The 13,683-nt window shown below is 39.3% G+C and overlaps 1 protein-coding gene across 3 annotated transcripts in view; it reads right to left on the minus strand.

Annotated features, from left to right (window-relative positions):
* Positions 1-5,876: 5,876 nt before the first annotated feature.
* VPS50 (VPS50 subunit of EARP/GARPII complex) overlaps positions 5,877-13,683 on the minus strand; it is a 140,293-nt gene continuing 132,486 nt past the window's right edge. For all 3 annotated transcript variants that reach the window (XM_086397881.1, XM_086397880.1, XM_086397882.1), the window contains 3 exons: positions 12,525-12,646; positions 10,588-10,777; positions 5,877-6,590 (listed from right to left, as the gene is read on the minus strand). In XM_086397881.1, coding sequence (XP_086254007.1) covers positions 6,471-6,590; positions 10,588-10,777; positions 12,525-12,646 — 432 coding nt within the window. In that variant the 3' untranslated portion in view covers positions 5,877-6,470. The remainder of the gene's footprint in view (positions 6,591-10,587; positions 10,778-12,524; positions 12,647-13,683) is intronic.

Below are 13,683 nucleotides of genomic sequence, written 5' to 3' on the forward strand. Positions count from 1 at the left end.
GTTCTGCAGTGCGCCAGCCAGCCCTTCGGGAAGGAGGCAAGAGCACAGCCAAGGGCCAGCCCCGGGACGTGATTCAGGCAGACCGGTGCTCTGACGGAACGTGATGAGGTCCACCAGTACCGAAGCCCAAGACCACGCCGCTGCTGGAAGCTGCAAGGGCAAGAGCACTGGGTTCAAGAGCTACTTCCATGCCTTACAATGGGACTTTGGGAAGAAGGCTCCAGCCTTCTGGGCCACAATCTCCATCTCCACCAAACAGAGTTCATACAACCACCACCATCTATTGAACTCTTCCTAAATGCTGGGCACCGTAAAGAACTTCTTTTCACATTTCTTTTATTCTTACAACAGCTCAATGAAGTAGGTACTATGATTATCCCATCTTAGATAAACAAATTTAAAATTATTGACACAGAAGGGTAACTGGAGACTGGGCAAGAATGAAACAATATGAACCCATCAGAAGCCCGATTACCAACACACACCCAGCTCATGCCAAGCTCCTTTTACCAAATCAATTGGCCGTTCTCTCCATCTGATTCAGTTAATTGCTGAGAGAATCAAAGACAAAATTTCTGTAAAACATAATACATTATATTTTATTCCTGCAGCTCCACTTGTCTCACTGCTTGTGACTTGGGCACTTAAAACTCTCTCGGGAGAATCTTTCTGATTCCACTCAAATCAGAGTGAAGGACACACACACACTTGGTGGCCTGTTCAAACACTATAGAGGCTCATATGGGGAAGGCAATGAGCTAACACTTCTTTCACAAAAAAGTATAAATTCTTATCCTCAAGTGGAAGGGAAAAAGAAAAAAACTGTCCAAATATGGAGGGAAAAAAGGCCCCCTCAACAGTCTGTCTTGGAATAGCTAGTCTACCGTCCTGTGAGGAAAAAGTTCCAAGTGAACAACTTCTCTGGGTCACTTTATGTGTGTGTGTGTGAAGGCAGTGGTTCACTTCCCTGAGGGCTCAGTGGTAACGAAGCCACCTGCCAATGCAGGAGACTCGAGTTCAATCCCTGAGTCAGGAAGATCCCTGGGTCAGAAAGATCCCCTGGAAGGGGCATGGCAACCCACTCCATTATTCTTGCCTGGAGAATCCCATGGATAGAGGAGCCTGGCAGGCTACAGTTCATGGGGTCACAGAGTCGGACACAACTGAGCGACTAAACACCAGAGTTTTGTTAAAACACTATGATGTCCTACCCTGAATTTCTGATTCCAAAAGTCCCTGGCACAGCCTGAGAAGCTGCTCCACAAGCAGGTTCTCAGGTGATACTGAGGCTGCTGACTGGGAAGCACATTTTGAGAACCACTGGTCTAGGGCAGTCTATTAAAACAAGTCAATTTTTGTCTCAGGCAGCCTGCAGGTATGAAGAAAAAAAATTAAGGAATAGAAGTTCAGTATTAGCTTCTTTTTAAACTGTTATGATTTCAGCTTCCAATGCCAGTGGGCACCTCTCTTCAACAATCACTGTGTAATTAATGCTTTTCTCAGTACCAAGAAGTCAATAAACAAACATCAATTATGTCTGATACGGGGTGAGGAGCTCTGGAGTGTAAATAAGTGAATTCGTGAGAGTCCTGCCCAAACAAAACTGTCCAGCCGCTCAGGACAGGTTAGGGAGGAACTCTAGTTGGAGGACTCCAAGTACTTGCATCTCATCTATTCGACCACGCCATCCATTGTGTCATTTTGAGCAAAGTAAGATTCTCTGGTATCAAGATGCACAAGGAAACCCACAGATGGATGCTCCTGAGTTGTCTTCTGTACAAAGACCCCCTTCTCCCTTTAGCTGATGGGGCCAGTGAAGGCAATTCATTCATTTAAATGCAGAGATTAAAAGTATAATTCAAATACCTATAGATATAGCCTCGCCTGCCCTGCCCACATCTCACTCGTTATCGAATAACATCTGCTCTTATTCATTTCAGAGAAGGCAATGGCACCCCACTCCAGTACTCTTGCCTGGAAAATCCCATGGACGGAGGAGCCTGGTGGGCTGCAGTCCATGGGGTCACTACAAGTCAGACACGACTGAGCGACTTCACTTTCACTTTTCACTTTCATGCATTTGAGGACATGGCAACCCACTCCAGTGTTCTCGCCTGGAGAATCCCAGGGACGGGGGAGCCTGGTGGGCTGCCATCTGTGGGGTTGCACAGAGTTGGACACGACTGAAGCAATTTAGCAACAGCAGCAGCAGCTTATTCATTTGCGGCTCTTTCTTGGGTGCTTAAGACGCCTGAGTCTGCCATATTTCCAGTTTCCCCCTTTCTCCCTCCCTTCTGTGTGCCAACCACCCTGGCCTTTCTCATCTTCAAGCACACTCTTCCCCGTCTTCTCACCAAACTCCTCCTCACCCTCAGTCTCCAGGTGCACATCTCTTCCTCAGTGGAATCTTTCCTGACATCTACTCCCGAGGTTTCCTTTGGAGTACTCCCCATTATGAAATGTTTTTGGCTTGCATCTATTTAGATCTTCCCTGGTGGCTCCCTGAGGGCAGCTGTTATCTGTCCAATCCACCAGAACCTTGCCAGTACCAGGCAGACACTGGGCTGACCCTGGAGCTCACTCAGGTTGCCTGTATGATGAGCTAACTAGAGGAGGGATTGTACTGGAATTCATCTTCCCAAAGAAAACGGCTTTCTCCTCCCAGACAAAGGAACAACAACATCCACAGGCCCCAGGTCACTAGGTGGTGAGTTGCTCTGAAACTCAAAGTGTTAGTCACTCGGTCATGTCTCTTTGTGACCCCATGGAATATAGCCTGCCAGACTCCTCTGTCCATGGAGTTCTCCAGAAAATAATACTGGAGTGGGTAGCCACTCCTTTCTCCAGGGGATCTTCCCAACCCAGGGACTGAACCAGGGTCTCCCTGCATTGCAGGCAGATTCTTTACCAATCAGAGCCACCAGGGAAGCCTGGTAAGTTGCTCTACTTGCCATTAAACAACCCTCCCATCTCACCTCTCTGATGACAATGGCAAGGGAGTAAGGGACAAAGCCTACTCTTTTGCTTGTTGTCTCAGGCTTGTAAGTGTCCCCAAGAAAGCCTATTCCTTAACCCAGTGTATGTAATGTGGGAGTTGTCCTGAGCCCAGCTGTAAGGCAGCACTGAAAAAAATGATGCAGGTGTAACACTTAGCAACATTCACAAAAGGATATGCCAATCAAGAAAAGTATCAGAACTAGTGAACTACTTCCCTCCATCATTTTGGATGAGTTACAAATTCTCATGTATAGTCTGACACAGCTTTGTCCTTGGGAGAGTGGCACAGACTAAATTTTTTGACGGCCTCTTATCAAGCAAATATTTCCCATAATAAAAAAAAAAATCTGTAAAAAGTTGCACCAGTCTTAACATTTTCAAAGAATACACCAGAGTATTAATAATTTTCTTGTCATTAATCATTGTGTCCAGCGTTAAATATCACTTTGTTAACCACTAAGTCTGTATTAAAATTATCCCAAAGAGTAAATATAAAATAGAAATTTTTTTTTCCCCTGGACCACTTCTTTTTGCTCTGAGCACAACTTATATTTTACCTTCAGGCATACTTTTTCATTTGAAAAGATAACTATGTTTTCAAAGTGAATTGAATTACAAGACGTTTTATTTCAGCGAGTGGGTAAAGAAAAAAGCTGTTCAATCTAAACTTAAAGTTTCACTTTAGCACTCAGCTGAATAGGAAATTTCAAAGGAAATTCTACTTAAGGATATGATAAAATACCATCTGGTCCTGACTTCAAGAAAATTCTATTTCATTTTGTAAGTTGAGCAAATGAGCTTATTAGTCAAAGAGATCTTATAAGATCTCTATAGGTTTTATAAACGGAAGCAAACTAGTTCACTTGAATTGCTATGTATCTCCCTGGTATTTTTTAATGGGAGACAATGTATTTGTAGAAATCATCATTCTTTCTCAGGGAATAATATACCAGGCTCTCGTATCAATTTAAAATCTTGAATCCTACAGCACACATTCATACAAAATACCAGTTAAGGAATACTTAGACACTAAATGTTTTATAAAAGTAAAGTTTCTAAAACATGTATAATTCCATTTACATTCTCAGCTTTTCAATTCTATTTATCTTAAAATCAGTTTCATAAGACTGGATGGGAGGGGAGTTTGGGGGAGAATGGATACATGTATGTGTATGGCTGAGTGCCTTCGCTGTTCACCTGAAACTGTCTCAACATTGTTAACCAGCTATACCCCAATGCAAAATACAAAGTTTTTAAAATATCAAGAAAAAAATTAGTTTCATAAAATGTCATATGGTTATAATTCAGTATCATTACAATACAATACTTGAGAAATGTCTGGTAATTCTTTTATAATTTAAAGTAATTTAAAGATTCAAATACCGTATTATTTTAAAGTCATTTACACTTATTAAGCTTTTAATGAAAAAACAAAATATTTTTCTTAAAAACTATCAAAAAAAGATGTAGCACTTTTATTTTGAAGATGAGGAAAGCAAAGTACAGGTGAGCTACAAGGACTCTCCAACTGATACGGCTGTATCCAACAAGATAAATAATTCTCCTGTATCTACTGTTATCACCCAGGAAAACACCCTACCAGGCAGATAACTGCTCATCATACAATCTAGAGTGAAGCAAAGTAGAAATGCAAGAAAACCAGTGTGAAAACTAAGAAGTAAGCAGGGCCTAATCAATTGAGAAATGAGACTGATTAGCTCTTTACATGCCCAGCTGAATATGGCATTTAAACCAAGGACTAAGCTTATCTCATGTTTGCTTTCTACAAGCGGCTGCATATAGATAATGGTTACCTGCAGGACCCACCTTATAAGTACACAGTCTAGTTCCACAAGGAGATCATTGTGCAATGTATGAATGGCGCCAGGTTCACACCTTTTCACGAGGGAAGATTTACTGTCAATACTAAATTGACAGCAAATGAACAGGGAAGTGAGAGATGGAAAACGAAAAATGCATGACACAGATTCACACTAATTCCCCTCACGCCGACATATTCTCAGTGTTTCGTGCCATCTTCTGCCAGTTACAGGCATCTGCAGGGACCAACGAACGCTGAGTGGCAATCACTCCTTTGTCACCTCTGTGTTGATCACATGCCACGCTGTGCCCTTTACTTCAGCAACTCAGTTCTCAAAGACTCACAGGACACAAGGCCCTTTTCTCTTGAGACGCTTCAGGATTCTGGGAGCTGGCAATGTTACAGGTCATGTCGAGTAATCCTGGACCAACACCAACAAGCTGCTTCTACTCCCCAGTCAGAAAGAACATGCAAAAAATTTCTTAGCAGACAGCTGGCAGGAGTGCACAGGCAATTGACTTTTATGTCATTTATGATGGTAGAAGATCCTTAGCTTCAAAGAAGATTTCAGAGTTAACAGTACAGTTACTAAAAACTAACTTAGTTCCAAAGCTTATCACTGGCTAACTGACATTGTATCTGTGATACAAAGCCGATGCTTAAGAATGGCGAACATATGATCCTACACCTATGCCTGACTAACTGGCAAGTCTTTCCCTGAATCACCTAAGCCAGGTTTTGCTGTTCTAAGACAAAAGTTAAATTCAAAGAGAACAAAGCTTACAGAAAAAAAAAAAAAAAAAAAAATCCAGTATTTAAAAAGAAAAAAAGGAAAAAAAAAAAAAAAGAAAAAAAGGGAGGGAGGGAAGAAGGAAGTCCCACAATCACCACTCAGGCACTGAAGAGGTTTACCCAATGAAATTACTTCTCACACCAATTTCAGGAAAAAAGACCATTAAAATTAGAACACGGTTTAAAAAAAAAAAAAAAAAGAAGAAATTCCATTATAGCTGTATCCAATCTGTCTGCTATGAAAAAATACCAAAATGCAGTCTCATTTGATCATGTTATAGTATTTATTAAATTTCATCATTTATAACCACTGTGTCATTAACCCTAACACAAATACTGACATTTAAAAACACAGAAAGCATACTGATTCTTCAACTATTTAGCTTACATGTACTTTTCAATTGTCATGCAGTGTTCATAATTAGGAGACATTACACATTAACCCTCTCATATTACACTTATTAAGAACTAAATTTTTAGAGGGTAGAAAAATACCAACATAAATTCATTCTCCGAAACTGCCCGTGAGTGTACTGTCACTGTTCCGTCTGATCATACACTTAGAGTACATTCTTCAGTAAAATGGATAACTGTAGTCATGTAACAATAGTTATGATGAGGCAATATCATTTCAAGGAAGGAATACAACAAACGAGACCAAAAATTGAAGAGCTGAGATCACGGCATATAAAAATCATTTGCGAACACCACGTAAACTTCAGTGTTTTCCACTTTCCAGCTGTAAAGAGCATGCACAAAGTTTTCTTAGGACAGCTGTCAGCAGTGCATGAAAAACTGGCTTTCATGTCATGTGCGCTGAGAGACCATCAATACCACTGAGGAAAAAGGACTGTGTTCATTATCTTTTGGGTCTGTCTATATCATCTATAGCTGAGAGAAGTTTTTGTCTTGCTTTCTTATTGATATGGGATCCCAGGCAAACATTTACCAGGTTGGTCAGCTGCTTTGTTGAATACTCCTGCTCAAAAAAAGAAGATTCAAATTTAGTACACTGATACACATGTGTGTGATCAATGCAGAAAAAGAACAGACATAGATAATCAGGACTCAGTGGGTAATTACTAAGCACTACCAACCAGTGAAAAGCAGTGGAAATTATAATTGAGACATGGAAAACAAACTGGTTACAGAACTGTAATAAGGGAATAAAAGCATCTACAGCATGAATTTGAAAGAGGAACCACCAGCATCTTTTTTTTATGGCACGTGCATGCATTCATGCTCAGTCACTAGTCGTGTCTGACTCTTTGCGACCCCATGGACTGTAGCCCACCAGGCTCCGCCGTCCATGGAATTCTCCAGGCAAGAACACTGGAGTGGGTTGCCATCTCCTTCTCCAGGGTGTCTTCCCGAACCAGGGAATGAACCTGCATCTCTGCACTGTCAGGCAGGTTCTTTACCGCTGAGCCAGGGAAGCCCTTCACATGGCACATAACATGCTAATGCTTAATATTTTTAAGATCACACACTACGCTTCTTTCTGCGATGGTCTTTGTCATCAAGTTATCAAAATACGCTGACATCTCAAAAATTTATATACATATAATAAAGGGCTACTAAGTAAGTAGCTTCTAGCACTGCACATTTTGCACATTTTAGATAAAAGAAAAAAAATCTCCAAACACAGAGTAACTCTTCTGAGGCATAACAAATGAATAAGGTTAATAACAAAGATCAGAAAATTATTGGTTCTTAAACCCTTGTATCTTCATGGTAGCTAGAAAGTAAAATTGAAGCCACAGTTGACCTGTGAACAGCTCGGGGAGTAGGGGCGCTTTCCACACAGTGGAAAACTTGCACCGAGTTTATAGTTGGTCCTCCTCATCCGATGTCCCTCCATATTAAAGAATTTAACCAACTGAGGATAATGTAGGTATCCACTACTGAAGAAAACCGCACGTAAGTGGACCTGTACAGTTCAAATCCATGTTGTCTGACGCTCAACTATCTAAGTATTTTTTTGCTGTTCAAACTGTACAAAGTTCCTGGCTTTCAGATAAGTTGTCAGGATGCACATGATGAACAGGACTCATCAGAAAGTTCTGCATCTTGATTTGGTTTTGGAGAATTAAGACCAAGAGCTCAGCAAGGGAAAGAGCTGTGTTCTATTATCTAACGAGAAAAGAACATGTCTTCACTGGAGACAACATTAAAGACAGTAAAATTTCAAAATACAGGGAAGAGTTCATTCTAATAATTCAGCAAACTGCTCAGTGTGTGTGTCTGATCTCTGAGAGCACCCATCAACACCTGGTGAATTCTCTCAAGTGATCACTCAACACTTAGGAAGTACCATCCAGGCACCATACAGGCATTGTGGAAAGAGCTCTAGAAAACAGGGCAATCTTGCTGCAAGGAAAATTTCACTGTATTACAGATAGCAGTGAATAAAGCTCTTCCGAAACACTAAGCTATGACAGCATATTAAAAAGCAGAGACATCACTTTGCTGACAAAAGTCCGTATGGTCAAAGCTGTGGTTTTGCCAGTAGTCACAAACGGATGTGAGAGTTGGACCATAATGAAGGCTGAGCACTAAAAAATTGAAGCTTTCAAACTGTGGTGCTGGAGAGGACTCTTGAGAGTCCCTTGGACTGCAAGGAGATCACACCAGTTAATCCTAAAGGAAATCAGTCCTGAATACCCACTGGAAGGACTGACGCTGAAGCTGAAGCTCCAACACTTTGGCCACCTGATGTGAAGAACTGACTCATTGGAAAAGACCCTGATGCTGGGAAAGATTTAAGGTAGTAGGAGAAGGGGACGACAGAGGATGAGACGGCTGGATGGCATCACCGACTCAATGGATGTGACTCTGAGCAAACTCTGGGAGACACTGAAGGACTATCTAGCGTGCTGCAGTTCATGGGGTCACAAAGAGTTGAACACGACTCAGAGACTGAACAACAACAATAAAAAACTTTAGTCCACTGAATCAAAAGAAGAAACCCTAAAATGGGCATCTGTCTTACATCAAATAATGAATCTCTATGAGTTGGGCTTTTTCTCCTCAGCTGCTGCTGCTAACTCGATTCAGTCGTGTCCGACTCTGTGCGACCCCATAGATGGCAGCCCACCAGGCTCCACCGTTCCTGGGATTCTCAAAGCAAGAGCACTGGAGTGGGCTGCCATTTCCTTCTCCAATGCATGAAAGTGAAAAGTGAAAGTGAAGTCTCTCAGTCGTGTCCGACTCTTCACAACTCCATGGACTGCAGCCCACCAGGCTCCTCCATCCATGGGCTTTTCCAGGCAAGAATACTGGAGTGGGATGCCATTGCCTTCTCCTCAACTACTTGTCCCAAATCCCTTCCTCAATACCAACTCCAAAGTGCTAATTGCTTAAGTTATGAAATGGATTCTAGCCACATTCAGCAGTTGATCTGCATCTGATCTAGCTATCTTGTTCCTCAAATGACAGAGGTCAATGAGATAAAAAGTGCTGACATTTCTCAGTTCTGGTGTGCTGATCAAAACCACTGAAAAGATGTCAGAGATCTGAAACTACTGTCAGAGATCTGAAACATTAACACAAAATTCAGGTTAATGGTCCAGACTAAACTTCATTTTCTTTTTCTAAAGTGTTGAAACTAGAAAGGATGTGCCTGATAAATATAAACAATTCCTTACTTCCTTATCCAGTCAGATGAAATAAACACTTACATAACTTTTACCTATGATGTTTATAGCATGTGAGTGCTAGAGTTATTGATGGAATAAGATTCAGTGAAGATTTTAACACTTCCCATATTTTCATTAAATCCATCTTCACATACTGCCTAACTAGACAAATGATATAACAATCATATCAAAAAGCTCCTTGTATTGAGCATTCCCTGGTGATAAATGTTGATTGAACTGTGTCAAAAATTCAGAATTTTAAATAACACTTATTACATGTAGTATTTTTCTCTACATATCTATATACTCACACAAAAGAAAAACAATTTTATCTATACTTAAGGTGAAATCTAATGTAGGATGAAATTAAATTGAGCTATTTAGGTAATAAATATTTGCATATTCAATCATTAGGCTTCACTGGTGGCTCAATGGTAAAGAATCTGCTTGCCAATGCAAGAGAAGTGGGTTCGATCCCTGCGTTGGGAAGATCCCCTGGAGAAGGAAATGGCAACCCACTCCAGTATTCTTGCCTGGAGAATCCCATGGACAGAAGAGGCTGGTGGGCTACAGTCCACGGGGTCACAGAGTTGGACACGACTTAGTAACTAAACAACAAATATCCAGTCATCACTACTACATGTCAGTGTGTTCAGAACATCACTGTTGATGGCTACAAGAAGGTTTAAATTGTATATCAATTCAGTTCAGTTCAGCTGCTCAGTCATGCCTGACTCTTTGAGAGCCCATGGACTGCAGCACGCCAGGCTTCCCTGTCCATCACCAACTCCTGAAGCTTGCTCAAATTCATGTCCATCGAGTTGGTGATGCCATCCCGGGTGGCGGCAGTGGTAAAGAACCTGCCGCCAATGCAGGAGATGCAAAAGACATGGTTCAATCCCTCGGTCAGAAGATCCTCTGGAGAAGGAAATGGCAATCCAGCCAGTATTCTAATGGCACTCCACTCCAGCTTTCTAAAAGTTATATATAGACTTTAGCTTGACAACCATTTCAGTGCTCCTGTATTTGTCGTGAAGGTTACCAATTTCAGCTCTTTTCCTACAACACAGTTGCAGGACAAACACAGCTAAAGTTCAGACTCTGTTTTTCCAGATAATTACTGTTACAGTTCACAAAGTCTCAAAAGGATCTGATGAGGCAAAGAGTGTTGCACACACACAATATGAATATGGTAAAGAACTGGCCTAAGTAATTCATGCTAAAAAAAAAAAAAAAAGTTTGTTTCACCCATATGATTTTGAATTATCTAACATACCACACAAGCACAACACAAAAGAGGAAGAATAAAAATTTAATTAACTGCTTCTCAGCTCTCACCCTGTGCTCTTTGATCCAGCGTTCCATGTCATTCTCAGTTAGGTAGTACGCTTTAATATAGGTTTCCACAAATTCTTTATCCGGAATGGGTCTGATATCAGTTAGCTTTTCAAGTTTCATTAAAAACTGTTGAAAATCCAATTGCATCAAGGCACGACCCTCATTACTACACTTCTTGACGTTGGCGTATCTAAGATACACAATAATAAAAAAGCACAAGGGATGGGATGGCTAGGAAAAGAAACCTTCAGGCACTTATTAAACTTTCCTCTAACCCACATTTGCTGAGATGCTGTAAGTAAAAGAGGACATAAGTGTTGAGCCAGAAGGACTGTGTTGTGTTTGGGCCCTGTCACTCAGCAATCATATTCCTTATCTGGGTCTCAGTTTTCTCATTTGCAAAGCCAAGAGATCAAGCAACTTCTAAGATTCTTTGCTGTTCTACAGGCCAGAGTTCTGCAAAATCAATTAACATACTCATCTATAAGAAAGTTAAACTGACATTCAAGTTAATCTGGCTGCCAAGAATTATTTATAAAATTAAGCTATGAATATTCCCCAGTAATCTTAGCTTCATAAAACTGTTCAATATAACTACTCAATGCAAAGAAAACAAATGAAATAACTCTCCCATAAACATTCAGCAAACCTAAGAAACAGAAGCATAGAAAGTATATACATATTTCTCATAATAAAACACTTTTATAGACTTATTTCTGAGACCCCACACTACTAAAAAACTGCATGTTCTAAGGTGGACTAGTAATAAGAATATATTTGTTAACCCTAACAGTACAATTTTATTATTCATTAAGTCAGAGTCTCATTCCTTCAATCACACAAAATGTGGAGAATTCAATCTGAGGAGATGAGGTACTTTCCCTAAGAAAATCTGCAAGAAGACTATTTTATATTATTTAAAGTGATAAAGCTTTTTTTAAATAGTGTTTATATTGAAACATATATTTGTCTGTCACTATTCTACTACTGAACAAATTTATTAACAGTAAAATCCAGTCATGACTGCTGACACAGAGACATCTTGGGATTTACAGCACTGCTGACTTCAATACAAAATGCCAAGGCTGCTGTCAGCTTGTCATTGTCACCTTCCACTTTCTGACACATTCTTTTCTGTAACAAATAAGAACTGAAGAGAAATCAGATGAACGACAGTGTGAAAATTCAACTGATGTGCCATTCTAGATCACTGCGAATGGTCTTTGAAATAGAAGCTTGCCTTCCAGGTATATTTTAAATGTATTACTAATTCTTACTTGTGTTCCCGATGTTATGGACAGAGTATAAACATGACCTCTGAGTAAGTGGGAAAATTACTTTTGATCTGTAAACTCAACATATGAAAGATTTATATGGTCTACAAGGATATAATAATGATATTATAAGCAGTGATATTGTGGTTTTGAGGACTGATTTTGCCATGAGAAAATTCGGAGATATTAAGCCTTCTCTGGATTTCAAAGACTGCGTGAACCTGGACAAGTTATTTAACCTCTGTAGCCTTGATTTTCTGAGGCGAGGCTATCTTTCTGTTGACAAAACAGAGAACAGCACTATCAAAGAGAGTTTATGTTAGGATTTAGTGACAGAATCCTGTGAAGGGCTTGGTCCAATAAATGCCAAATAGTAATCAATGAACAGGATGTATAATAATCATCAGCATAATTATATTTGATAATAATAGTTTAACTTTCAGATAACCATTAGATGCTACATTCCTCACTCCGACCAGTTGATTCTAAGTCATCAGAAAGAAAAAAAGGGACACAGTAGGATTTAATGTCTCTGAATTATTATGAGACTGTCTGCCATTTATCAGTATCTCTTATCTGTTCTCTGCATCTGCTGGTGATAATACATAATGTTACTCATATATTATGACTGAGGAATCAGATATGCTTTCATGGAAAACTTACCCTTCCACAATAGTTCTATTAGCGAGGCGTATACAATGTTCCCAAAGTATATTAGACACAGGCAAGGGTATCCGAACTCTCTTAGAAACTTCATTCAACCGCATGTTAAACTGCTCAAATTCCTAAGAAAAATCATAGCCATATGTGAATTCAATTATAATGCTTTCCCATCTTAGAGGCAAAAAAAGACTAAAAGACTCAGAATGAAATCAAGTAAAACAAAAAGAGATAATGCCCAAGATAATTTGGACTTACTGTGAAGTATATGAAATTGACTAATCATGTTGTAATATAGAGTACACTACATTTCCTCTCAAAGGAAGTAAGTGCCATTAACTGATTAAACAATATTCCAATGTTTCTACATCTCAAATTTTCTATGACTGTCAGTATGGATTAAAAAGGCTTAATAACTAATATGTCTTTAAAAATATCTTCAAGAGACCCAGATTTTTTAAACATGTTTTAATGAGCTTTCAACTCAGAGTAAACTATATGCAATTTGTAGCTGTAATCCTTAGAGAGCAGTCTGATAAATTATTCTCTTTCCTAAACATTCCTTTAAAGTATCAATAAATGATTACATACTGAAAGATTCAAATCATATAATAGCTGTAAATTTTCAGCACCAAAAAAGCTCCATATTATCTCATGACCTATAGAAAAACTGAACATTTTTATTACTCATCAGTACCTTTTATGGTACTACTCTCCTAAAAATAAAAACATACATAATTTAGACAATTCCAACAACATGAAAACAGCAGATGGCTCATCCTTCAATAAATTTATATTTCTGATTTCTTGAGACTATTATCATCTAAATATGTTGATTAACAAAAGTAAATGCTGTTGATTCTTTCTTGATAATACAGTTCAAATAAATTTAACAGTCCTTACAACAGTATTTTTCTCTTTAGTTTCCTCAATAAAGAAGCTATGCAATACGTAATAAGCCAAGACTGACAGTGTGTTCAAATAACACACAGGTTGGAAAAAAATCTAAACTGTTCATCACCAGTGAAGCTACTATTACATGATGGTTGTGTTATCCTTCGCTACTTCCTAGATCACAATTTTTTTTGATGATTTATTCTTTGACAGTTAACAGCTTTTAATTATTTACGAGAAAGAAGTGGGTCTTCAATCCATTAAGCTT

Source organism: Bos grunniens, chromosome 4 (genome assembly GCF_055505025.1).
Source record: "Bos grunniens cultivar Pamir isolate PY7600 chromosome 4, Bosgru_T2T1.0, whole genome shotgun sequence".
Classification (NCBI taxonomy): Eukaryota; Metazoa; Chordata; class Mammalia; order Artiodactyla; family Bovidae; genus Bos; species Bos grunniens.